This window comes from Stegodyphus dumicola, chromosome 2 (assembly GCF_044657685.1).
Source record: "Stegodyphus dumicola isolate Sdum_Otavi_A_Nest chromosome 2, ASM4465768v1".
Taxonomy (NCBI): Eukaryota; Metazoa; Arthropoda; class Arachnida; order Araneae; family Eresidae; genus Stegodyphus; species Stegodyphus dumicola.
The window spans coordinates 46,315,768-46,341,951 of record NC_140769.1 but is presented as its reverse complement, the minus strand read 5'-3'; the positions used below and the strand labels follow the sequence as shown (position 1 = coordinate 46,341,951).

The following is a 26,184-nucleotide window of genomic DNA, read 5'->3' as shown; positions in this document are numbered from 1 at the left end:
CCTACCGTACTACATAAAATGTTAAATTGTATTTTTACAGAACCCTCTTATAGGTAGTATTGAAACTAGTCTGCGCCTGCCTTTGAATGACAACACTGGTCAGCTAAAAGGATTCTTTGATGTACAGTAAATTATTTTATTATTACAGCAAAATACTGTGGGTATTTCTTTCTTTGCAGGAATGATCTGGTGATCAATAAATTGCTGTCTTGCACTTAGTTTACGCACTAAAGACGTAACTAAGTGCGTTAGACACGTAGTTTACGTCGAGGTTACAGAACAAAAAGTTTTATTCTGCATGATGAAATTAAAGTAGAAATCGATTTTTTTTTTTGCGATAAAAGATTCAGGCTTTTTGCAAAAATATTAAGACAATGGTTCACGTTGACTAAAAATCTTAACAGATTAAAATTTGAAACTGAGTTCTGGTTTCATTGTTCTAGAAAATCCAATTTCCAATAGTTACGTTTGTAACCTAAAAAGCGGCCGAAACAGCTAACTTACTCTGAATGACTACGATAATATAAAACTAAAACTTTTATTTACTTTTGAAATTTGGTTTCGTGTTTTTAATTACTGTAAGGTATAAGAGTACTTTCAGAAAGCAGAGCAGAAAAATAAAAGAGAAAATAATTTATACTTAAGTTGTCTTGATTTCAAAAACCTATCATCATTCAGTTGAAAATATATTATTGATTCATAAAAATATGTGTTTAATCCATATTTTCTAAATTTTATATCAGAAAAATATCATTGACGTAAAGCTAACTGTTGAAAGCACTATCATTGATTTCTGATAAGTTACTGTATTTCGGCAAACATGAAATGGAATTAAATACCATGCTGACATACCCTTTAATATCTAGCTATATTTTATTATATTTCAATATTAGTTAATTTAGTTACTGATCTTAGAACAATAGTAAGAAAAAAGTATGTAAAAGAAGGTGTCAGTTTAAGATGCGAAGAAAACAAGATGTCCCATGTCAGTTTTTCCCATTCTAGGCCTTCTGCAGGTGGCAACAAGGATCATGCCACATAAGGCCTTCTCTTACCTTCTGCAGGAGGTGATTAAGGTGACAATATTAAACTTCAATCACACATTTCAGCTTTTTAAAGACGGAAGCTTGGCAGAATTATAATATATTTTACCGTATGTTGTTATTTTATAAGAACTTTTCCATGTTTACTATAATAGACATCAATACCAGTGACATCAAAGCTGCATTTAAATAATATCTGAACATGAAGGGGTAAGGACGAAACGCCATTGCGAAACGCCAAGCATTTAAGACATACTTCAAAGTTACATCCTATCACATTTTCGTTTTAACGTGGTCCTTGAATAAGGTTGAAACGGGTACCACCCACACCTATCCCAGATTACCTAGTATCCGCCAGATTGAAATGAGACATTTTGAAAAACTCCTCAAATAGGAGAGCCTGGACTGGGCTTTAATGAAAGAGAATACTTCCTTTCGAATGTAGTATGGCCGAACATAGATATTCTGTATAACCAAGTAGATCCACTTGAAAACTCCAAAAGTGAATAAATCCACACCAGTACTTAAATCACTTATCTAGCGTCCTCTGAAAACTTGTTTTCGGCTTCATATTCGTGAGATAATTGAAAAATTTTAAGATTGATTGTATTACTCAGAATAACGTGACCCTACGATAACTGTAAATTCTTCTCTTTTTCAAAACAGGGTTTTTCACGTTGAATTACCCGTTTTTAATCTTAATCGTACTATATCTACTATTCTAAATATTTAAAGAATAATTAATAAAATTTAAAATTTTTGTTTAAACACCATATAGTTAAATCACAATAAGCAAATAATACACATCTTTAAGTTTCAGAAAAAGTGGCAAATTTTAAATTCAAAAGACGCTTGGAGGTTTTTCTTCAATTAATTTTGAGTAGCACATAACAACCATCTCTCACCGAATGGCAAAAGTCGACAGTAAAAGTTTACAATTGGGTGCTCTTTGTTTTTGGGCGATTCTGTTTTAACGCCAAGATCGGCGCCAGGAATGCACGTCGATGTATTTTCACTTAAAAAAAATCAGGAAGCTAAAACCAAGTTAAAACTATCAGGGTAGCCAGAAATTGTGTTTCATCACCAAAACTGAACAAAATGTGTCCCCAATCGAAGAAGCACCCAATTCTACACTAGAGCCGAATTCCCTTCTAAAGTAATGCAAGATTTATAATGACATATTGAAATCTTTCATGTTACTGTTCTTAGTTTTCTATTTATATTTTACTCAGGGGAAGTTTCGTTTGACATGATCCATCCATAAATGTTTATACTCTCTCCTGAATAGAGATTTCACCTGAAATTATTTTTCCATGCAGTATGCTGTTATCATTGTTTACAAATACAAAATACAATTTTACTTTTAAATAAAGAAAAATAAAAATAAATAAAATAAAAATGCAAAGAAAAATGTAAATCCATTTAAAATTAGAAAATTACTAATTTTTCAGCTTAATTTTGCAGTCAGTTCACGATTTGGGATGAGAGGCATTTTATTGCAAATATCTTTTGGAAAAGTACATATGTATATATATTAATGAAAAATTTTAAACCTAAAAGTAATGCTATTAGTCTAGATGCAAGAAATTTAAAACCGCTAGATGGACTTTAGAATAATTTTAGGTTGCTGCATCACAACTGTTGCATTAAAGTTTTGAAATCTAATTCTAATTAATATTAAAAATTTGGTTTTAAAACTTACCATCCATGCAACCATCTTGACTCAAAATAGTTCCTATAGGGCAAATGTCACATTTCATGCCTTGTATTCCATGCTTGCAGACACAACGCCCAGTCATTTGCTCGCAGTCATCTCGAACGGAACCATATAAATTGCAAGAACAGGCTATAAAGAAACCCCATTATATTAAACACACATAAAACACATTTTATTCTTTCAAATAATAAAATATCACTTTATTTAATAAAAATATACACACAATTTGCTTAGCAAAGAAGTGATTTTGGAGTATTATTGACATAATCAGCAATGTTAATTTTTATATTTTTAAAAAAAATTACATAAACTTAGCATTCTAGATGTAGGTGAAGAATTACATCTAAAATATTTAAAATAACCGAAGTGTACATTTTGTATACATATATATGTAAGAAAAATACAGAATATGTAAAAGATTAAATTAGCAGCGTTAAATTAATTTTCCTTCTCCATTCTAAAAATGGTAATATCTCTGCACTGCGTCATTTCGAGATTAATCCATGCCATATGACTCTTACATAATTCTGATCATGTAAATGGAACTAAAACTCAAATAGCCAATAGTAATTTTGCAGTAATATTAATTATCCAATAAAATAGCATTGAGAACCAAAACTAACTCAGTCGGAATTAAGAGTTCACCCTCAACAGAACGCACTTGCTTTCCACACTTTGACCTAACTAGACTGCAATCTATCTGCCCCTTCTTCCTTACTGCAGATTTATCAAAAATGTAAACTTTTGGAATAGGCATAAAAAATGTGCCAACTTGTTTGTGGCCGCAACATGTTTACTGAAATAAAAGTTGAATTAAATATACATCGACTGCGTAATTTCTTATTCATTGTGTATTGGAGTTTCAACATCTCCAATGCATAAAATTCCATAAGCCATAAGAATTCTCGCTGTTCATTTCGAATTCAACCGCCTGCGTTCTATTATAGACTCTATTACGTATATAATTCCAATGGAAGGAACTAGATGTTAGAGGCGTTGGCCACTGCTAAGGCCGGAAGTTCTGGTCACATACTTATGAAGGTAGCTAATAGGTGGGCACAGTTGCCTTTTCCGCACGGCAGTCAAAATTGCTAATTACTTTCCTGTCTGGCCGGCACATTATGTAGACATTGTTTTTGAAAAAATGCTCACTTAAATCTTTTGCAAAAATCTGCTGTTTAAAGCGTTATCTGATATTTTTTGTGAAATCTTTTAAAAAGTACAGTTACTCATCAATAAAATAAGCTTATATTAGGCAAACATTTCACTTTTTTTATTCCAAAAAGATTAATTTTTTAAAAACGTAACTCCAGTAATGCTTATTTTCATGCATGAACTAGCAACTGCTCTATTTGCATTCCCCATTTACATTTTTTTCTCCTGGAAAAGCGGAAAGGAAAATAAAATATGTTTATTTTTCTTACTAAGGTAGTTTATCTTATTGGAGTATTCTGTGAAGTAACTGGATTTATTTTAAAGTAGATGCAGACTTCCGTTTGTTGCTTTTAACTCCTCTGATTTTTCCCTTTAACTCTCTTTACGTTAAGCTTTATGACGAAGGCACAATTTTCAGCAAATAGCAACAAAAATTTATTACGTTATTTAAAAGGTTTAGACTTCGGAATATTTCTTTACTTTTTATGCTTTAGATTTAGCCTCACTTATAGGGAGAAGATAAATTTATTCTGCATGGTTAGTTATTATGATAAGTTATCTGCAGCAAGAAATATTTAAAAGGTGTTTTTTTCTCTCCAAATCTAGCGTTAAAGTTCGGATTTAACATCTTTTTTCAAAAGTCACCAGATAATACTTCTTTTTCAAATTTAAGAAAGGTATAATAAAGATACATTTGAAATGTGTCTCAACTAAACTCTGTTTTGGGCCATAGTACAACTTGGAAGTTCGAGAAATTTAAATCTCTCCGCCTGGACTTTTGTTCTCCTTTCTTTATTGAGTATCACTTTTTTCAAATTTTTGATAGTTTAGAAAAAGTAATTTTGTTACATTTGAGCTTTTAATCACTAACTATATAACTTAAATGCTTAGACTGATATTCAGAATCTGAATGCTTAGACTATGAGGCAATGAAGTATTATATCCTAAGTTTCATTATTAAACAAAGAAAAGACAAAATAGTAAAATAAAAATCAAATCAAATAAGAAAAATCAAAGTCCTTATTGTTGAACATAGCTGGGTAAATTCCTGGCCAATATCAAAGTCCTGATTGTTAAGTACAGCTTTTCTACCTGCAACGTTCTAAGGTAGAAGACTTTTTCATAAAATATCATCATCAAATTTAGACCATAATCTTCTTTTCTTCCATCAGTTATAAAACACTATCACAGTTTCCTTTCTGCCATTAAGTTTAGACTACTATCCTAGTCTTCATCTCTGTTAGTCTTCTTTTCCAGAGACAATCTCCTTTTCTGCCAAAGTTTAGACAACTACACTTAGATCTTAGCCAAAAGGCCGAGAAGCGACCACTATCATAGTCTACCTTTCTGCCAATCTTCTTTTATAGTGACCCGCCATCTTTCAGTAAACGTTTCAGCTGGCAAAAAGTCAAAAATCCCGGAAAATGTTATTTGGAGATTTAAGAAAATTTTCCATGCCATCTGCTTGTTTCTTTTAACCACATGTTCTTAAAATTACGCATATGAAATTGTTGTAATACTAGAGGCTGGATCAGAGTTAAATAGAATATTCTTTACTGGTAGTGTATAATGCAGGGATATTATAGCAAAATATTGGATGTATAACAAGCGTAATTCAGTTCCGGTTTCAGGGCCACTTTTTCTAGCATGATTTTGTATTTGTACTTGAAATTTTCATGAAAATCCGTGGGAAATTTTCCGCCGCTTGCCGAAACTCGTTGAAATCACTTCTTGAATTTCTGAATTATAAGAAATGTTTTTAGTTCCTAACCTCATATAAATACAATTTCTTTTAGCATAAAAGCAGTTTATCATTTATTGCAAGTTTCAAGATGGTCTGGTTAGATAAGATTATTCGAATGTGTCAAAGCACACTAGGGTATCATCTCAAGAAAGGGAGATCTTCCTGGAGATTTTTCTGAGATAAACTGGCTCTTAGTCATCTTACACATAGGACAATCCAAGAACCCAACCATGCATCCAACCAGTTTGCCTAGAATAGAATCCAGGTCAAACTACCAGCATTCAGCAAACATAACCTTTCGACTATTAATGGAGCTGGTACCTTTAAAACGAATATTATGATTACATTTTTAAATATATCTTTTATAAATGATTTTAATAAAAGAATTATCGAGGTGTCTGTAGGTCAGAAATTCATTTTGGAAGACTCTTTTGGATATATGTTTTGGATGTTGCCCTGACAGCAATTTCTTGCTTGAAAGTTTGATTACAGAATATTTTCCATATTTGAATGCACAGTAGAATTTGATTTTTCATTATTTCAGAAAATATTTTGAAATATTTTAAATAATAAATATTCATTCATTTCAATAAGAAGTAATAAAACCTCATTCAGTAACCTTCATAAAAACGTATAATATAAATATATACGTTACACATACGTTATATATACTTACAGGTACTGCCTATGCATTTCAGACTGCACTGCTCTTTAAATTTTAAATATGTTGAATGAAAGTTTAATATTAATTTAACGAAATATAAAACGTTGCCATATATTTAATAAAATATAAAACTCTACCAAGTACCTAAAATTTATTACTGTTAAACACAAATAAAAATGTATAAATAATCAATGACCAATATAGTCGCTTAAACTTTCTGTACAACTTAAATTTATTAAATTCTTTCTAAATAAATAAGCATTATGGTTTCAAGTAAATTTACTGATATAAAAGAGAGTGTATAGAACTATGCATAAGTATTTTAAAATTACAGTTTCTACTTAAAATGTTAATAAAGTTAAAGCTATCTATCAAATTCTGGATAAGCATTTAGTACATTAATATATAAGAGAAATTTCGAATCAAACCCTGTTTTGTTATCAACGTCTTGTAACAAAAAAGAAAGATCATGTTTCATTTTATTGTACTAAGAATTTTGTTACCTTTCTGAAAAAGAATGCGATGAATAATTGGTTGTAACGAAATCTTTTTTCTCCAAAAATCATTCTTAATAAATTTGACAAAAAATTTAAAGCAGTTCCCCTAGTGCGGGTAGTAATCACCACCCAAATCTATGATTTTTTGGAAACGTTTTAGTAGTTTTTCAAAGTCTTCGGCCCAGAAGCTTAGTGGCCGCGAGTCCAAAAACAGATCGGCCTCATTTCGGATGCTCTGTGCAGAATGGAAGATAGCACTTGCAAAATGCAGCTGCAGGTGCGAAAAAGAGTAGAAGTTCGAAGGAGCGATGTCGGTGTTATATGGTGGGTATGACAAAGAGCCCGTGCAGAGTACAGCCGGTGAATGCAGACACAAGCGGGCTTGCATTATCTTGATGGAACATCACCTTTTTGCGTAAGAACTAAATAGGATATTTTTTCTTGATAGCAGCGTCAACTTGGACTAGCATCTCGCTGTACACCTTGCTGTCAAGGGTTTTACCTTTTTCCTGATACTCTTTGTGAATAATAGCTAGGCAGTCCTACCAGATACAAAGCATGATCTATTTGTTAGACAAATTGCGTTTTGCGAAATTGTCGACGGGATCACAGGGCGCTTACCAATCCCCTTTTTGCTATGTGTTTTTAAAATAAGCCCACTCATCATCGCAAGTGACGATCTGCTCCAGAATTTTGTACTTGATTTGATATGAGAGCAGATTAGTGCTGACCCGAACACGTTTGTTTTTATCTGCTTGATTCAGCTCTTGCGGCACCCAGCGATTGAAATTGTACGTCAGGTTTATGAGATGTATAGCGCTACTAATGGACATGGCTCTAACATCTAACTCCTTAGAAAGCTTTCAAGTAGTTGTTCGTCCATAAGTTCACGCAGGCGGGCCTCGTCAACATCAGTAGGCTGGCCAGAGCGTTCTACTTCTTGAATGTCATAGTCCTTGTTTTTGAACTTTCGGTACCGACTAATGTCATATAATACAACATTGGTACCTTAAGCTGTATACGTGATTTAGTGACATTCTGTAGCTGACTTTCTACAGCAGAACTGGAAGTAAATGATGATTCTAATCTGATAGCGTGATAGTTCAATTTCAGAAACCTTGTACATAATGATAACGATATTTTTAAAAATTTTACAGCACAGTGTTCTAAAGCAAGTCTCTTTCTTTGAAATGCCAAAAAATCATTTTGACAAAATGTCAAAATGATTTTTTGGTGTGTGATGTTGTGTTTAAAATCATGGCATTTTTCGCATAATTCAACATGAGATGCTTATAAAAGACGATGCCCTGTCAGAAAAATAAATTACAGGAAAATAAATTACAAGTCTATTTAACATTCAGTAAATGTTAAAATTTTTATCGTCATCAGTTTGGAGAGATATCGCTGCTTTGGTGACTAATTTTTTTGTCCCCAAATTAACGAGAAATCGCAAAAAGTCGCTAAACTTAGCGACATTTTGGTGCGGTCTATGTATAAATGTAACTGGTATTGTGACTGAATAAATGTAATTAATCTCTATATGTAAACATATGCCTTTCAATAATTTCGAGAAGTACTAGATATTTCTCGGCGGCTGGGGGAAAACTGTATAAGACTGGAGGAAGCATCAGTATCAGTTCAGAGTCGACTGCAAAGATGGCTCACCAATTCGGTGGCTCCATAATAAAGCGTCCACCGCTTCTGGCCTTAGTAGTTACCAACGTCTATGACGACTTGTGCCGGCCGTTCGAAAACAAAAAAGTTCAGCGTCGACTTCGGACTATTGAGATTATATCCGTGTGATCTTAGCTCTTTAGATGCGCTTTGCATTGCGTTGCGTTTAACATTCTTAGTAGTTTGAAGCGTAACTACTGAATGTGCTCTGGGATACTGAGAAGAACTGTACGAATATTTTTGTTGAAAGTTCTATAACTGTAAATTGTTCCTTTTGTTTAAATAAATTTTATCAAGCTATCATCGGTCCTGTGTGCATTCAGTCTATTACGAACCTTTACACAAGCAACAATATCTATATTACTCTCTTCCTCTAGTACGTAGCTCTCAACGTAAATGAAAACGACACTCAGATTTATCCTTTTCCTGAAGGCACCGTAAAAGTCTTAAAATGCCATTCATTTATTGTATACAATAGCAGTGAGTTCGAGGAATGGCAGAAAATAAAAATAATTCATTGATTTTCGTCAAAGCGATGTATAAGACATAAAACATCAGTATGAAACACGCATGCATGATGTATGATAAAGACTGACGTAGAGAGACAGAGTTGGTTCATTTGAGCACCGTTATCTCTAAGAGTGAAATTGCGAATTCATTAACCTTTTTTTGTCTTTTTTTTTTAAGATTTAAAACTACCTTGATATTTTTATTTTTGTGAATTTACCTTAATCTAGAGCATTCCAAAAAATGTTTGGCTGCATTATTTCACAGATAAGAGAGAACAACTGTATTGTTATTTTTAGCAAAATATAAATTTATATTTTATATCAAGCACATTTTAGCATCATAATTAAGTCAGGAGATTCCTTGACTTCTACATATCTGGTGTGATATTTCTTAAAATTTCTTTAAATGAAACACGCTAATTTCTCTAAACTAAATGGTCTCCAAATATTGAAAATAAAAGTAAGAATTTGTTGAAACTCTGTAATGTCTGCTCAACTGCTTATAAAGACAAATTTCTCGTGCATTAGAAAAAGATCCCTCTCATTATCCTGTGTTTGACTATTCACAAAATGCTACATAGCCTTTTAATTTATGCTGTAACGTATTTTGGGGTCATTAATATTTTAAAATGCTTCAAAGTAGGAATATTAAAAGTGTTTAAATCTTGACAGACAAAATTATAGGACTTCGTTTACATATTTGAAATAAATATCAAATAAACCAGAAACAATTTTATTGGGAATGTGGTAACTATAAAATGCAGGGCTTTTTCCGCGTAATATAGGCACTCAGATGAACTTTAGTGTTCAAGAAGCGATATGGACATCAAATTAATGATCATGAAAGTCATATAGGAGCTATAGTCTCTGAAATATAAAGAAATTCCCCGCGTATATTTGAATATGCATGTGATATTTAAGAACGCCATACTTCAAAAAATCATAAAATGTGACATGTGTAGTAAACCTTAGGTAGTATATTTTGATAATAACCTTAACGAACCGTACTTTCTAAGAAGAATATTCCTATTATTTCATAATTCTTAGCATTTAAACGATACTTAAATGATGCTTGCAATATATTGTTACGAAAGGCCCAGCCACGGTAAGACAGCTTCCCCGCAAAGCGAGTTCACGGTTACTAGAAAATGGCAAGGGAAGGTAGTGTTGCCATATTTGGCGCTAAATCGCCCGTTTGGCGACAAAATCAGTCATACGTCATAGACGGAGGGAGAACCTTCTGGAACGAATTCTTACCGGTTTGGCGAAGGCAGGGCGAAAGCTGTATAAATGCTGCTGGTATGCGTAGTAGGGAGTGTCTCGTAGTCTATCGAGTTGATCGTCAGTATAGTGTCGAGTTGGTCGTCGAGTGCATCGCGAGTTGCAGCGGGGAGAGTCTCGAGAGTACGTTGAGTTCCGAGAACGACAGAAACGAGCCGGGAACTGTATTCTAGTTCTTTGCCTTGAAGCTGTCTTCACCGTTATAGCCTGATAGCCTGAAGAATGTGTTGCTGATCGTTTCTGAGTTACTGGCTAATAAATTGTGTTTTCATTCGTCATCAAGTGTTGTCGTTAATCACACTCCAAATCCACAAACCCGTAAGATGCGCAACAATATTTATTTGACAAATATGATTCTTACTGCATATTTGTTTGATAAAAATTATTCTTACTACATATTTCTGATAAGCATGTCTCTTGCAATTTTGCATTTTTAAGCATGACTGTTGGAATTTTTGATAAACATGACTCTTTCATTTGTTTGGTAAGTATGAATCTTGAAATATTTGTTTCTTTAATTAGAAATGTATTCCGACTGAAACATTTTATTGAAAGGTATTTCATTTCCGTTCTCTAAGAAACAAATAGGAAAGACATATTTTTTTATAAAAAAAAAGCGGTTCTTAATAATATTATTTATGAGTTAATTAAAATAACTATTCAATTTTAAACTTAAGTCAAGCAGTAATTTTAAACTTAAGTCAAGCAGTAATCTTAAACTTTTAAAAGTAGATCAAACTGCTGTTATTATTTCTGCTAAAGCTTAAAAGCCAGGAACACAGATATCACCTCAAGATTCAGTTCTTTATAAAAAATTTGCTTGCATTCGAAACATATTTTTTTAGCCTTCGTGAGCAAGCGTTTGCATTCTTTTATACATCTGTTTCAGTTTTTACGAATGTATTATATTTTAGCAGTGTGTTTATAAAAAAGTATCTCAATATATTTCCAAAAGCAAAGCATAGAGAACTTGCTTTCGGTTTTGCCGGAATATATCTGTCTACAAATATCCGTAGTGGTATTTTAATATTGATTTCTAGGCAAATGTTTTCAGCTAGGTAAATGTTTCAGAGGGATCATATTGTCCAGCAACGAATACTTTAATTCAAAATAAATCTCTCTATTGAAGAATTCTAATTACAAATTATCAAAACTTATAATAATTCTGAAATGCATACCAAAATATATTGTACAGGCTTAGAAATAGTGTGTAACAACTATGAAATATCTAAGAAGGTAATCATTACAATTATATGCAAAGTATATTGCCAAAGAAGTATAGTGAAGAAAATGTACTACATAAATGTTTCCTACCGGAAAATTTGCAAGACGTATATTAAGATTACATAAGAAGAAAATAACAGGTAATTCAGTATAAGCATAGCAGGAACACAAATAAAACCGGGTAGTATTGTTTCCATTCCAAAACTTGGCATTCCAAAACCAGCTTTCACATTAATGGAGACTGCTCGCACAAATGATTTTCAGAGTAAAGCTCAGATTAATCTCTTAACCTGGATGTTCGTGAGAACTTATACTTTTGCATAAATTGATCTGATATAAAAGACTTTTATGAAGGCCGAATTTTGAAGGCTTGAAGGCTAGGAACGAGTATCTCCGAAATGTCACTGCTCGTCGGATGTTCGTGAGAAAATATTATTGACACCTATGAAATGTGGAAGAACGATAATGAAACAAGTAACAAAAGCCAAAGCGCTGAACAGCCTATATTATGAACTTCTATATATTGCACTCCGTTCAGTAGGGGACTTGCTAAGTCGTCTTATGCTTAAATTTGCTTGCTTGCTTTATAAGTAGTTAATAGAAAATGCTTAGGAACATTTTCTTCAAATTAATTTTTAATTTTTTACAAAAATTAAACAAAAACGACTACAGTCTGAATGTGTGGCTGATTGGATTTAAATTAGTTGTTTATTGTAGTTTACTAGTAATGGCCTAACTATTACAGTACGCCACTGAATCCGCATTTAAAAGAAACTTTCAGCATATATTGAATATGCTGAAATCTGCTACCATACCCATCACACCAGGTGTAATAGCAATGAGCCTCTGTAAAACAAAGGCTGACTGGAACCACTGTTGCCAGATCCCCTCACACGGATCCGACGGTGATGTGTTTAAAGACTGAAGAGAAATTCATCAGCAGTTGGGAGCTATGATGATCGGCTATGACACCCTCTCCAGACGACTCTGTTGATGTTGTGGGTTTAAAGACGGACGTCTTAAAGGCCACTGTGAGCACCACCCCGCTTCAGTCAAGGACCATAAGATGTTTGAAAGTACTACGGGTGATGTGGGAGAGGTTGTAGCATGTTGGATAGTGGACAAGGATGGCATTAGGGTATTTCGACGGTGCAGGTGGAAGCCTATTGCTCGTATGACCAGCCAGCTTCATGCATCTCTACTATGCGACCATGAACATCGTAGCAATATTGCTAATTTTGTCTCCAGGAAGCTTCCACGCTGACGGTAAGAAAAGATAAACCTTCCGCAATTTGTACATGTTGACACTCATCAGCCTGGAAAATTTAATCATTTGCATACTTTGTATGAAGGAATTTGGAATAGAAATTTCGAGATGATCGGATTATTTTTAAAAGTGCTTTTTAAGAGTGTAAATAGGCCCACATACGTTTAAGATATTAGGAAGCTTAGCCGTAATTTATGAAGTGTCTCTTACCTACGCAACTATGAGTTCAGTCTTTATGTTTCTACATCTGAAAATAAATTCGTGAAACAGACATAATCTGGGATTAATTGTCCATAACTACGTTTTTATCTGTTAATTAGGTTGTGATGTATTAAGCATTTATCTGATTAAATTAATTTATGTAAGTTTTTCAAAATATGACAATTAGAGTTATAACATCCGGAAGATTATCGAACGCACCTACTAACGCTACTGAAATGATATCTCAGCCAAAATAAATGTATATAGAATCGCTGCTTTTGTTGCTCCATTGGTTAGGCGTTTTGGAGCAAAAGAGATTTTTGCATGCAGTACCAAACTGTTGAGTTTAGGTATCCAGGAATATTTATTAACTTAAAATTACCAGTACTGAATCTTCTGCTTTTCCAGCTAGCCAGTAAAAGCATTTTACTTGTCATACCGAGCTCGATGATAAAATTTACAAGCATTCGAAAATTTTTTCAACAGGTGTTTCTTCTAACAAAGGCATAACTTAAATGCTATTTACTATCTTTCTTTCATTTAGTATGAGAAACTCTGAGGTAGACAAGCAGAAAATAGCTTTCACCTCCAAAAAGATCGCTGCTCCTAGAGAATGATATTTTTGGCCCACACTTAATTGACAGTTTCAGCTCGTTTTGCAGCTAAGTCTTTTCTGCAATAACTGGCAGTGTCCGTCTGATGTGTGGAGGGCTAACTTTCTCCCACACTAACTTTATTTAATGTAGGATAATGTTCACGTCCAAAATTCTGTTTCCTTTCTAGAGAGTGGATTGCCTTAAATCTTTGTGAGTAGTTGTCAGAAATAAGCCACATAATCTCTTGCTGTTGATGGTTAATTTCATTTTGCAAAGTTATGCTCCGCAAACGAATTCCTTGGTTATTATAACTTCTCCGAAGATAGTGAGCGACTTTAAACCATCGACAATTTTGGAAAACGTAACTTTTACGTGAATTGATAATTTGTAACTGTATCTGTTAATGTAAATTTTTCACAAAAATATAGAATGCTAACACTACTCTTTTAAAAATAACATAAAGTGGTATAAGCAAATGGTTAACAGTTAATAGTAAAACATGAAAACGCTCACCATAAAAAGTAGCACCAATAAGCATTTTTCTGAAAGTTTATCGTCGACTCCAATTTCGTTAGAGCTTAGTCCCGCATTACCTAAGAGTTGTTGTTATGAGGTGAATGCATTAGAAGTGTATTGCTCGACGTGAAAATTGTAATGGTTGGTCGAAAGAATTCAGGAGAATCTTCAGAACAAGTTTTTTCACTCTTTCGATAAGAACGAAGTAGCGTACAATGAAGTAAGAATTATTGATCAATATTATGTTTAACATCTTCATTGTTTTATTTTTAAATTACGCAAAGTTATTTTCCTTGCTTGCACAGTTAAGTTATACTGTACTAGGGTAATCCAAAAAGCAGAAAGTGATTGATCTTTTGAAAAGCCTTTTTATGTAGGATATTTCTAAGTTGCCGACTACAAATTTCTTTAAGTTTTCAAATGCATACTTCAAAGAAAAATTAAAATATTGATGTGTTATTTATAATGTAAATGATTTCCTCTGCACATTGCAGTATAGGACTCAATAAGAAAGTTTAGTGTTTGCAATATTTATAAGCAAGTGACAAATCGTCCACTAAAAATCAAATGTGCTTTACAGAAATCCTCAAAATATCTCTCTGATTATCAAATATATAAAATTTTATGCTACAGAATCGATTGTAAGATGAAAATATGAATATTTTTTAATCCATTGGTAACGAAAGTATCCTTATACAAATCCTTAAAGAAGCAGGCTACCCTGCTGACAGAATAAACTACAACTGATCCTTAAATTATGTGAAATTGGAATGTTTGCTTATAATCTGAATTTTTTTCATTATATATACCAAAAAAAATGTTTTCGAAACTCTGGGAAATGTGAAAAGAATTACTGGATAATCTCGACAGTCTGCAAATAACAGCAATAAAATTGTCAAAAATTAGATATATCATGAGAGCATATAATTTACGCAAACATTCTTCTTTATTGTTTATTACTATAAAATTAACCTCTTTTCGTTACAAAAAGCTAAACTTCGAAAACATTTAAGTATGCTAATGTTTATGTTCAGACTGCGCCACTCGCAGTGACAGAAATGTAAAATAACAGATAAAGGTAAATAAAAAAACTGTATTATATACTATAGTATAATAACTGTAGTACATATATGTGCTATTGATATAATTCTGACATCACTTTCTCGCTATAGTTAATTATCGGGAGTCGTTTTAAAGCGTGATGTCTGATCCTAGGTTACTTGAATAATGTGTATGGTTATATTAATTAAAATAAAGCACATGACGCCTATCTACTCAGGGAAAGGCATGGGTTCGTGGAGAGATTTCTAAGAGGAGCTGGCTACTATTTACAAAACTAATGGGGAGAAACACGGAAATCAAATACGCAAATTACCTGTTTGCAACTGGCTGAACTAGGGTCGAACTACCAATTTTTATGTATTTACATTTTAAGCAAACATTAAGCTTCACAAGAAACCTTAATTAACGTAATGACTTCGCATAAGAAATACGTCTAATTAAGCTGGCATTACTACTCAAAAGCAGAGAAGACTCATGTAATCTTATAAAAAAAGTTGCGTTGCTTGAAATGGACGATAGATTTTTCCCATTCGAATTTATTTGTTACAAAAACATTTCATTTTATATAGGTATTATTTATTTTATGCAAAACATTTACAAAGCTTTAGAATCGATAGAACATTATCAGTACAGATGCAGACAGACGAAATAAAATAAACGCAATGTGTAAAATTATGTGTACAAATACAAGATACAGATTCACTTTCTCTTTCCTGTGGTTTTCACTACCACTTAAATGTTCTACTCTCTCTCTCTCTCTCTCTCTCTCTCTTACTTTATTGTAAGAAAATAGCGTATAATGATGATAAACAGACATATTTTAACAACAGGTTATTAACTGTTATGTTTTTAAGTAATCAAAGAAGTTTAAGCAAATTTAAAATTGCGTGGGTTGTTAGCGTCCTTAACCTTGTGAGATTCAAGCGTCACTTCTAGTTTCAGAATTTATTACTGAAAAATTTTGCAATTACAGTGTATGAAATCTACATATCAGCACGAGCAAAATGGAAAACATAATTTTTTTTTGTTTTGTTTTGTTAATACTGTCTTCTGGGGTAGAATAAACTTTTGACAGACCATACTTTAACTTGACCGTACTTGAGTTCGTACTACATAAATATTATCAAATCTGATTGCTGCAATCTGCGAGTCCCTTTCGATTTAGCAAACTTAGAGAAAAATCTGTTAACTTTATAAGCTTTTGTACAGATTTATTAAGCTGTTTGCAGAGAGAAAGGTGAAAAACCAACTGTGTCCTTGACGCGATACCAGCCGCTGATCTTCCAACTGCTAGATGAACATGCTCACCACTTACATCGCAAGAGACTCACGAGAAAATGCAATAATTTCTCAGATTCAATCCCACTTACAGACCGAGCGAATAGAAGTAAGTGAACTAGACATAAAATTCCTGGTGGTGACGAATTGTCGAACACCGCATTTTAATTCTGGGTTACGACAAGAAACTTGAAAACTTTACTTTCTTTTTCCCAAGATTTGAATCATGGATCTTCTAGTTGTTACCGAGGTTACTGTACTACAAGGCTGGGGAGAATGCAAGCATTCAGATTTGAACTTCGGTTATTTAATTGAAGTCGCTTAGGGAGAACATAAATTCTCGTCTAACGAATTTATCCCTGTGTTGGACGACGAGTATCGTAGGAAAGAGGTCTCTCTGGTACATCTTTCGCTGCCTTTTGTTGATATTTTCTTATTTTCAATGCATCGCATCTGTATTACAGAAGTTTCAAGGATTGTTAAGATGTTTATGGTAAATGTGTTTTTTCTTTGGCATTCCTTTGCATGACCATAATAAATAATATAAGTAGCTTTAGCAAATAAATAATCACATGTGAAACATAGTTTCTTCTCTATTAGCACTTTGCTTCTTTATTGTCACTATACAGTGTAAAGAGTAAGTATAGATAATATTCTTTGTTTTAGCTTTTGTTTCAGAAAAATTATTCTCATCATTCTTTAATTTTCGGTTATGGCATCAGCAGTGTATATATTTCTATATAAAATAGTTGTTTATTAGGCGCATCTTTCTTCTAACATTTGCTGCTGTGACAACCTCATTATAATATTTTCTGCCGTTACAACTCTTTTTATATAAGCACTGAATTTTTTTATGTAGTGTTAGAGTTCGTTTTAGTGTAATCATTGACTCATAGTCGTTTCAAAAGCAACTACACACTTGGTGGCTACTTTCTCTCATTTCTGTAAGTAGCTGACGTCAGCGTTAAGAGTAGCCTAACCTTGTTTTTCTACTGGCCTTGGTTGTTAAAATTAGGTGCACTAACCAAGAAAGCACAGAACGCAGAAATGTAGTAATTCCTTACAATTTAAGAGGAAAATACTATCCATTTTGCAAAACTAAGGTCTGTGGAGAGAGACTCAAAGTGTTAAGAAATTTATTCGAGCAGAACAAATGAATGAAGTTGCCATTGTGCAATGGTTCATAAACAAAAAAGATGGCTCTGAAGGTATTCTAAGGAATACTATTCATTTTTATTTATTAAAGATAGATAGAAAGCAAAAGTCACGAACACAGAAACGTAAAGTGACATTAGCTTTAATATCATCCTTGCTCCAGTGAAATTTAACGTTTCATGGATGTTTTGTAGATAATGTACTAGTTTTAGCAGCCAATAATCACCATATTATGTAACATTGCCGTGAAATCATTCTCTTTCTTTCACAACACATTAAAGTCTGCTGCAGTTTTACAGCTTCTTTTATCGTGGTTCCGGTTGTTATTGAGCTCATTAAGTAATAAAGTCTTCTGATCTGCTGAGTACTGCCTAAAAGTACCACTGTGAGACTTAGACAATTTATTGCGCTGCAGACAATTACCTCCCGCCATGAGTCTCGATCTCCTTTCTCCAGAATAGATTGTTTTCATCCATTTGATAATATATACTGTTCTAACAAATATCGCATGTCAGAAAACGTTAATCTTTTAACTAGGCTCTAAGGACAGACCCTATATTTTACTTGAGAGTTTTTACATTTATCTTGTAAGCTATTGGTAAAAACTAATCACGCAATTTTAAAGTAAAAGTGTTACTTAAATGATCAAACTAAAAATAATTTAAATCGTGGAAACTAAGCTTTCTTTGACTTTTTTAATTTAACTAAATGAAAGGCTTTCTGCTACCTGTAATTCTCAGCAGCATCAGAGTATAAAACTTACTAATATAAATTTTAATTGTACAATATATCAAATATCACTTAATAGTAGACTATATTAAAATCACTACGCTAATTGAATTAGAAGATGTAAAAAGGGGCTACATGTTAGCCCCTTTTTACATCTTCTAATCCAATTGTTAAATGAGTGATGATTACAGAAAACATAAGTGATGTTTCACAGAAGCAACAAGAAAATTATTCCATTCCTCATAACGATGTCAGAAGTCAGTAACAAAAAATTATGAGATAGATGTTACTGGGATCCATATAGTTCAGCGTTTTACAAACGTCTTCTGATATTCTTATGAGGGATGGGATAACTTTTTGTTGCTCCTGTAAAATTTAACTTCTGTCACATAGCGCCCTTTTATATTTTTTTGGATTCAATTTATCTTCCATCATGCATTACCTTCGACTATATAACAACAGCATTCATACTGTTATCTTTGAGCTGGAAATGCCTGCACCATTATACTTTCTGTAAATTGTGCTGATGGTTCTAATCTCAGGGATACATTTGAGTAAAATTAGAACCGGTTATAGTCTTTTTTAATATATTTCAGTTTCTAGAATCCAGTTTTTGAAAATATAGTACCGTAATTTCCGTAAGAAAGGCCGCATCAGCGTAAACGCCGCACTCGAGAAAAATGGCGGGAAAAAAATTAAAATTGCACAGAAACGCCGCATCAACGTAAACGCCGCAATAGATTAAATTGCGCGTGACATCGTCGTGGGCCGTATAGATGCAAAAACTCAACCTAAGTCCTGATATATGACATACCAGTTAAGAAAAATGCATGAAATGAAACCATAACTCAAAAATAAATTAAAGGTAAGAAATGTATAGCTTCTTTGCCGTTTAGAGACATTTTTAAAAATTTTCCGCTCCCTTCTTACTTAAAAACTATTCAACAAGTACTTGTACCCAAACTGATGGGATCTGTATTTGGCAGAATGCCAAGAAAAATCCATTCCTGAAGGGGAAATACGTCAGAGTTTGTTATTGCGAGGCAGGTGGAGTCGTGTCCGCCTTTGAAAAAATAGCAGAAAAGGCAGGGGTGGGGAGAGGATGGGTCCTGGAAGATTCATCGAATCACAGAGGAGAGAGACTATTCAAACTGATGAGAATGTTGATTTGAAAAGGGGAAGAATGTTATTGTTCTGAGATCTCGTTTAGGGTGAATAAGGCATGTAGGTCCGTTCAAGGGAAAGAATGTAAACAAAATAACGTTCGCAAAAAGCAACTGAGTGGTCTTTTGTGTGGGAACAGCACCAGTCTATGCACAATGACAAGGCCATCCAAACTATGTACAATGACCATCATAGGAAATATTTTATTTTCAGTGCACCTAAACGCCGCATGGGTAGAAACGCCGCACCCGCTGAAAATTCAAGTTTTAAACACGTAAATGCCGCGGCGTTTCTTCCGGAAATTACGGTAATTGCTTTATAGATCTGAAAAATGAAGTAGTATTTATTTAAGCAAATTTTATTACCTCAGACCATAATTAAATTCGTAATGAACAGTAGTTGAGTAGTTCTGTTTGAAGAAATACGTTGCTATTTGAAATGTATTTCTGAAGGTAAGCATCGAGAAAATACCGTTTTTCTTAGATCATTTGGATAAGATTACTTCAAAGAGGGAGAGGACAAATATTGCCCGGTACAGTTTTCAGCTTTGATTCCTGGGATAGAAACTTCATACTTGTTAAAAGAATTAAGTCTTAAAAGGGCTAAGAAACGCAAATAGGAAAACACTAAAAACGTTTCTATACTTACGAGTGCATCCATAGTTATTTTCTTCTGTTATTTTATGCAGTCCCCAGTATCCAGGTTCACAGCGATCGCAGCGAGGTCCACCAACACCAGGTTTACAGAAGCATTGACTGGATGACGGCTCACATGTTAAATCGTAAGATCCTAGACGATTGCAGTTGCATACACCTTAAAAAAGGAAAGATGCTTATATTGTACATTAAAAATATCATATCAATTTAAAAAGTTGCTAGTTTTTCTACACAGACATCATGTGCCAAAGCTTGCTTGGATTTTAATTTTATGAATTCTCCGTATTAAATTACTTTACATTTAATGTTAGTTTAATCTCGTACGCACTGAAAATTTTTTTATGCATTAGCTGTTCAAGCTGCTATGTTTGAAACTTTAATAAAAAGGTTGCTTAAACTTTCTTCCGTATACAATTACTGTACCAAGATAGGACGGTAAATCGCTCGATAGTTTCACATGGGACCAAAGTTAAGTTAATGGTTGCTTCTTTACAGACTGAGATCTATAAACATAAATATGTTTGTTTCAGTTAGTCATAGCGGAATTCTTTCATGTTAAGAAGTGGAAAATGACACTGATGCCATTTCCTGCCATTGACATTGATGACAATTACTGACAATTACTGATATTGAATGTCAATTACTGACACTGATGCCAATTACTGACTTTGTTTAAGCATTTTTACTACATACAACATTTAGAAGCAGTATTTTGTTTGATTTAAAGCAATTAATGTCAACTGCTATGGATGTAAAAATTCATAACTAGAAGTAATTAAGATTTCTTGTTATTAAACTACTCTATAGTAGCTAATTGGAAAGGTAATTGTAGCTGTTCTTAATCCTCGTATCCATATTAGCAAAGCTCTATTTATTTACTTTGAATTAAAGCCTCCCAAAATGGTAAATTTTGAAAACATTTCGTAAATGCACAGAAATTTTATGAAGGAATCAAAGAGTTTTCCAAAAGCGAATTTCTCTTAATCGTGTTCAGAAACTGGATGAATATGCTAAAAGATAGAAGAAATTAGAAGGAACTTATGTAATAAGCTGAACAGTGATACATTTGGTACCTTAAATTCTTGCTTTTATGGATTAGTTCAAAACATATGCATACTATGAAGAAGCCGACTATTTTTGCTGAAATTAAATATGCAAAAGTTCATAAATAATTAATAAAATGATTAAAATTCAAGGCTATAGAATCCATCGGTGGCTATCAATTTCACATTGAATGTTCAAATCAGTAATTGGCTAAATTCCCTCATTACGGCGTGCGACATCTATAGCATCCTGATTCCTGCGTGCGGCATCAATAGCACAGCTACTTAATGTCTTCTTATAAAACTCTTTAAGGGTTATTTCTTACAATAATATTTTAAGTAACATTTTGCGCATAATGAAGTTTTTACAATAATATTTTAAGCTGTTTTTATGTATACTTTATGTACTCTAAACCTAAAGAATACGCTTTGAGCATGTGCGTGTAGATAAAACACGAAATTCGATAACCCAGCAATGAAATCTTCCTTGTAGTTTTTATGAAAACGCATACATAACGGACGCAGGAAAAAAACATTTTGGTATATAATACTTTTGGACTAACTTTCAACGCACAGATTAAAAGTATCGTGGACTGTAAGACTAGAAGGTTTCATAACAAATGAAAGATCGAACTAACTAACATCAAACAGAAAACTAACTCAAAAATTGTTGATCCAGTTAAACATTTTTATCTATGCTTTGTTCCCTTTTTTGAATACCTTAAACTTTATGCTTCATTAGAGTTTCTTAGGAGATGGGAAGTCAAAAAGAAAAATGTTTCTCATAACCGAACTAGCGAAATAAACTAACAAAAAAGTCCATACTCATAAAGGTGATATAACTATAGGTTTCATAATTTAAAATGTTTGGAGAATATAAGTAAATATTCCTATACAGATGCAATGTTAAATTTTCAAACGCAGACTCTTAAAGATATAATTTAACTTAGAAAAATATTAACTTAGGAGCATTCATTTCAGATTACAGGAATACTTAAATTTGAAAATATAATTTTAATACTACCTTGGATGTTTTCAGCTTTATTATTATATAAAAAGTGGCTTACAAGCAAGCAACATTCACAATTTGTAGAACAATATTTACATATTACGAATCATTTTAATTTCTAAAAGATTTTTAGTAAGCTAAGAAACAACTTACTACTGAGTCTTTCTTCGTAAAAACTAATGTAGGTGAAATGTGTTCACAGATTAATAGGCTGAAAGTTTTCCTTGTTTGGTTCAATTTTACAACTGGAACAGTGGACTCACAACTAACCGCTTAGGAGTGACATAATCGTGCAATCTCATTAAAATACTCTGCCTTCATAAAGGATATGTACATTTTGCATACACATACGCGCACACACAAAAGAGAAAGTTAGGCAACAAAAGTTGTAGCAATATAAGCTAATGGTGTAAACCAAAGAGAAAATTTGTAATACGCAGTTTCAACACTGAAGCCTTGTTTTATACCTATGTATGTGTCAAAGTTAAGCTCTTCGATTAACTATTGGGATGAATTTGATTTTAAAGAAATTTGCATGCACATTTTTTCACTCTTCACGAAACGATGATTCTTATGAACTAAATGAAATTGTCTGTTTTCATTTATTTCATAAAGTAGTGATTTTTTCAGAATTAATGATGGAATTACTTTAAACTTTAAGACTTACAGAATATTAACCTTTTAATACATATGCACCTTGTTATGCGGGTATGAGCATAGATTTAATAGAAAATAACATTCTTTTATTTATTTAAATAGATTTAACGACTCGTCTAATTCATAATGAAAACAAAAAGAGTTTATAAGACACAAATACTTCTCGTGTTACTTTTTCCACAAATCATTAACGGGACTGTGAAGATATACGGAGCAAACCAGCCAAGACATTTATTATGGATTTTGACGAGTTTCACACTTTTCTCACAGAATGATTAACAATTCCTCTTTTGCCCAAAAATGTTAATCTAAAAGAAATACTATGAAGAAACCGACTATTTTTGTTGTAATTAAATATGCGAAATCTCATAAATAATTAATTAAATGATTAAAATTCAAGTCTATAGGATCCATCGGTGGCTATCAATTGCACATTGAATGTTCAAATCAGTAATTGGCTAAATTCCCTCATTACGGCAATGCATGATTGTAAACGTTGATTTAAAGTGTGATAAAGATTCCTAATCTCATTTTCCGATACATTCCGTTAGAGATTCCCCACCTGTTTCTTCAGCTCTCCGACATTTTGGGGGTGACGGAATCTGGTTGCTTACTCTTTCACAAACATGATGGATTGATGAAATGTCTGGGAACCTTGCTGGCCAAGGAAGAGTAGCAAAAGCTCGTAGAGATTCTAGAGATATACGAGTACAAGCTAAATAGAGTCTAACATTATCCTGTTGAAAAACGGCTCCCCGATGGCGTGATATGAAGGATAACGCAAACAGCTCCAGAATTTCTTCAAAATACCTGTTATAAATTGATTGCTTGCGCCGTTATTTGGCGCTCTGAACGTCTCGTTTCTGTTGATATTCTATAACTTCATTTTAGTATGATGGAAGAACGAAGGTATTAAGCCTAATAATGATGAAGGTTGTGCCTAATAATAATGATTATAACCATTTTATAATATTGTAAATAAAATTATGTGTATTAATAACGAAACGGAATTTCACTTACCTCTGGAATTAATGTTCTTTGATGGTAATGGAATTAGTTACTAAAATACCTTTGAGCTGTTAATGTTGTATGCTAGATGACTAGGGTTGACCTGCTGTCGTGTGAGATAGCACCCTACACCGGTAATAGCTGTGTGCCTCTGTAAAGCAAAGACTGATTGAGACTACTGTCTCTGTTCATTCCACTCACGAACCGGAAGGTAATCTTCTCGAAGACTAAAGAGAAATTCAGTGAACATTATACAGGTCAGCTGGCTGCCATGATGAATGGCTACGATTCCACTACGACAACCCTGTCGATGTTGTGGGATTCAAGGCAGACGTCTTAAAGCCCGTTGTAAATGCTATACCGCCTCAATCAAGCACCGTAAGATGGTGGGAGGTGCCATGAGTGGTATGGCTGTAGCACATTGGGAAAGCGGACAATGATGCCCCTTGGGATAGTTCAGACCTATCGCGCAGTCGTTCTTGCCCCACATTCGTGCATCTTCACTTTCTAGCAACTTGATTCCGCTGATGATTGAATTTCAGCAACTGTTTTTGCACGCTTCTTAGCACAACCGTAACCGTAGGGTGCAAATGGTGGCCTATTGCTTGTATAACCAACTCGCTTCACGCATCTATACTCTGCGACCATTTTACGTTCGAAATTATCAAATTGCCTATTGTCTAGAAACGTTTCGTATAAAAATTAATGCGAAGAGTAGATTCCAAAGCGCAGTCATTTCTCGAAGATCACGAATTTTGCTTGTTGCATTCCATTATTTTTACAAGATAATGCCCTTGTGTAGACAAATAACTTTGCGAAGGAGGATCAGATTTATTTATTACGCCGTGATTTATGTTGTAAGGACTTCAGCATACGTTGTATGCTAATCTAAAAGTGCTTCAGAAACAGTATTTAAGCTGCGCTTCAAGACTTCGGAAGGAGTAGTAGCGGAGTTAGTTCTAAGTTTATGTTGCGTGTTTGAATTTCGCTCTTTAGTCGGTATTAGACACCGTTCAGTTTATCCTGATATTTCTAGGCTCGGCTTTGCTCATCTTAATTTAATATTGATTTTATATTTTTATTTTCTGTTAATTTAGTTAGCCATAAGTGGTGGTGAGTTGTGAGTAGCAAGTGAGTGCAACTATTAAACATTGTTTAAATAAAAAGGTTATTTTAAAACTTCTTCTGTTGTATTTATTCTTTAAAGACATAGCCAGCATTCGCTACTTCGTCTTCTACGTAGAATCACCGCTATATGCTTCTAAAGAGAACTCACAGACTCTATTAGTATTATTAAACTATATCTTAATAAGGTAACAAATTTAAACTTCTCGAAATTATGTTTAGTTTCTCACAATAAATTAAATATTCAACGCCTTAATTTTTTATACGCTAAGTGAAGAGAAATTTTTAATTTATTAATATGACTATGAAAGCTCCAAACCTTTTCGACGCTTCATATCACGTCTGCTTCAAACGTGTCTAGCACAAAGAATGCTTTTAATTCAATTTCTTTTCATTTATTGCATCTATCATTTCATTTCCTTGAAATTTATATGCAGAATTATTAAAATTTTTTTATTATGTACTCTTTAGGATATTATTTGCTAAAATACAGCAGAAAAATACTCAAAATATAACATCTTAAAAAATAACTTTCATTAAAATCACTTTAAATTGGATATTTGCTTCAAAAGATTTTAAATCCTTGGAATAAATTTGCATTATATCCTAGCAGTATTTATAATGAATCTTAAATAAATTTGCATTCCATCATCTAAGAACATTTTTATTATCTTTGAAATATATGTTTTGTTAAGTAAATAATTCAAATAAAATAAATAATCCAAATAAAATTCAGTAAAAATTATCACTAAAGAAAATTTATTGAGTATTTGCTTTTACTCAAAGTCTTTTATTTCAAATTCTTAGAGTAAATTTGTATTATATCGTTAACCTCAGTAAACTAAAAAGTATTAAAATTAATACTGCAGAATGTAAAAACAGATTACTAGTAACAGAGAGGAAAAACATACTTTTTAAATAAAGCTTATGCATCTTCATAAGATTTCATGGAAGGAATAATACTATGAGGTATAATTTTTATTTAAAAACATCAAAGAGGATTTTTCATGTAATCATTATAGTTTTTAGTACTTGAGTAATATATATATATTTTTAAGCACTTATCATTATATTTTATTATATTTATTTTTGTATATATGTACTGTATTCATCGCATAAAATAATTTGTAAATAATGCAACACTAAGTAAATACGTAAGAATTAAGTCCTAAACTTAATTCTGGCGTATACAATTTGATTAATTAATTAA

General features: G+C 32.9%; 1 protein-coding gene across 1 annotated transcript in view; it reads right to left on the bottom strand.

The window, feature by feature from the left end:
- LOC118200141 (agrin-like) overlaps positions 1-26,184 on the bottom strand; it is a 565,036-nt gene that overhangs the window by 168,065 nt on the left and 370,787 nt on the right. Inside the window, exons 14-15 of the mRNA XM_085810645.1 lie at positions 20,125-20,289; positions 2,746-2,889 (exon numbers count right to left, since the gene is read on the bottom strand). Coding sequence (XP_085666771.1) covers positions 2,746-2,889; positions 20,125-20,289 — 309 coding nt within the window. The remainder of the gene's footprint in view (positions 1-2,745; positions 2,890-20,124; positions 20,290-26,184) is intronic.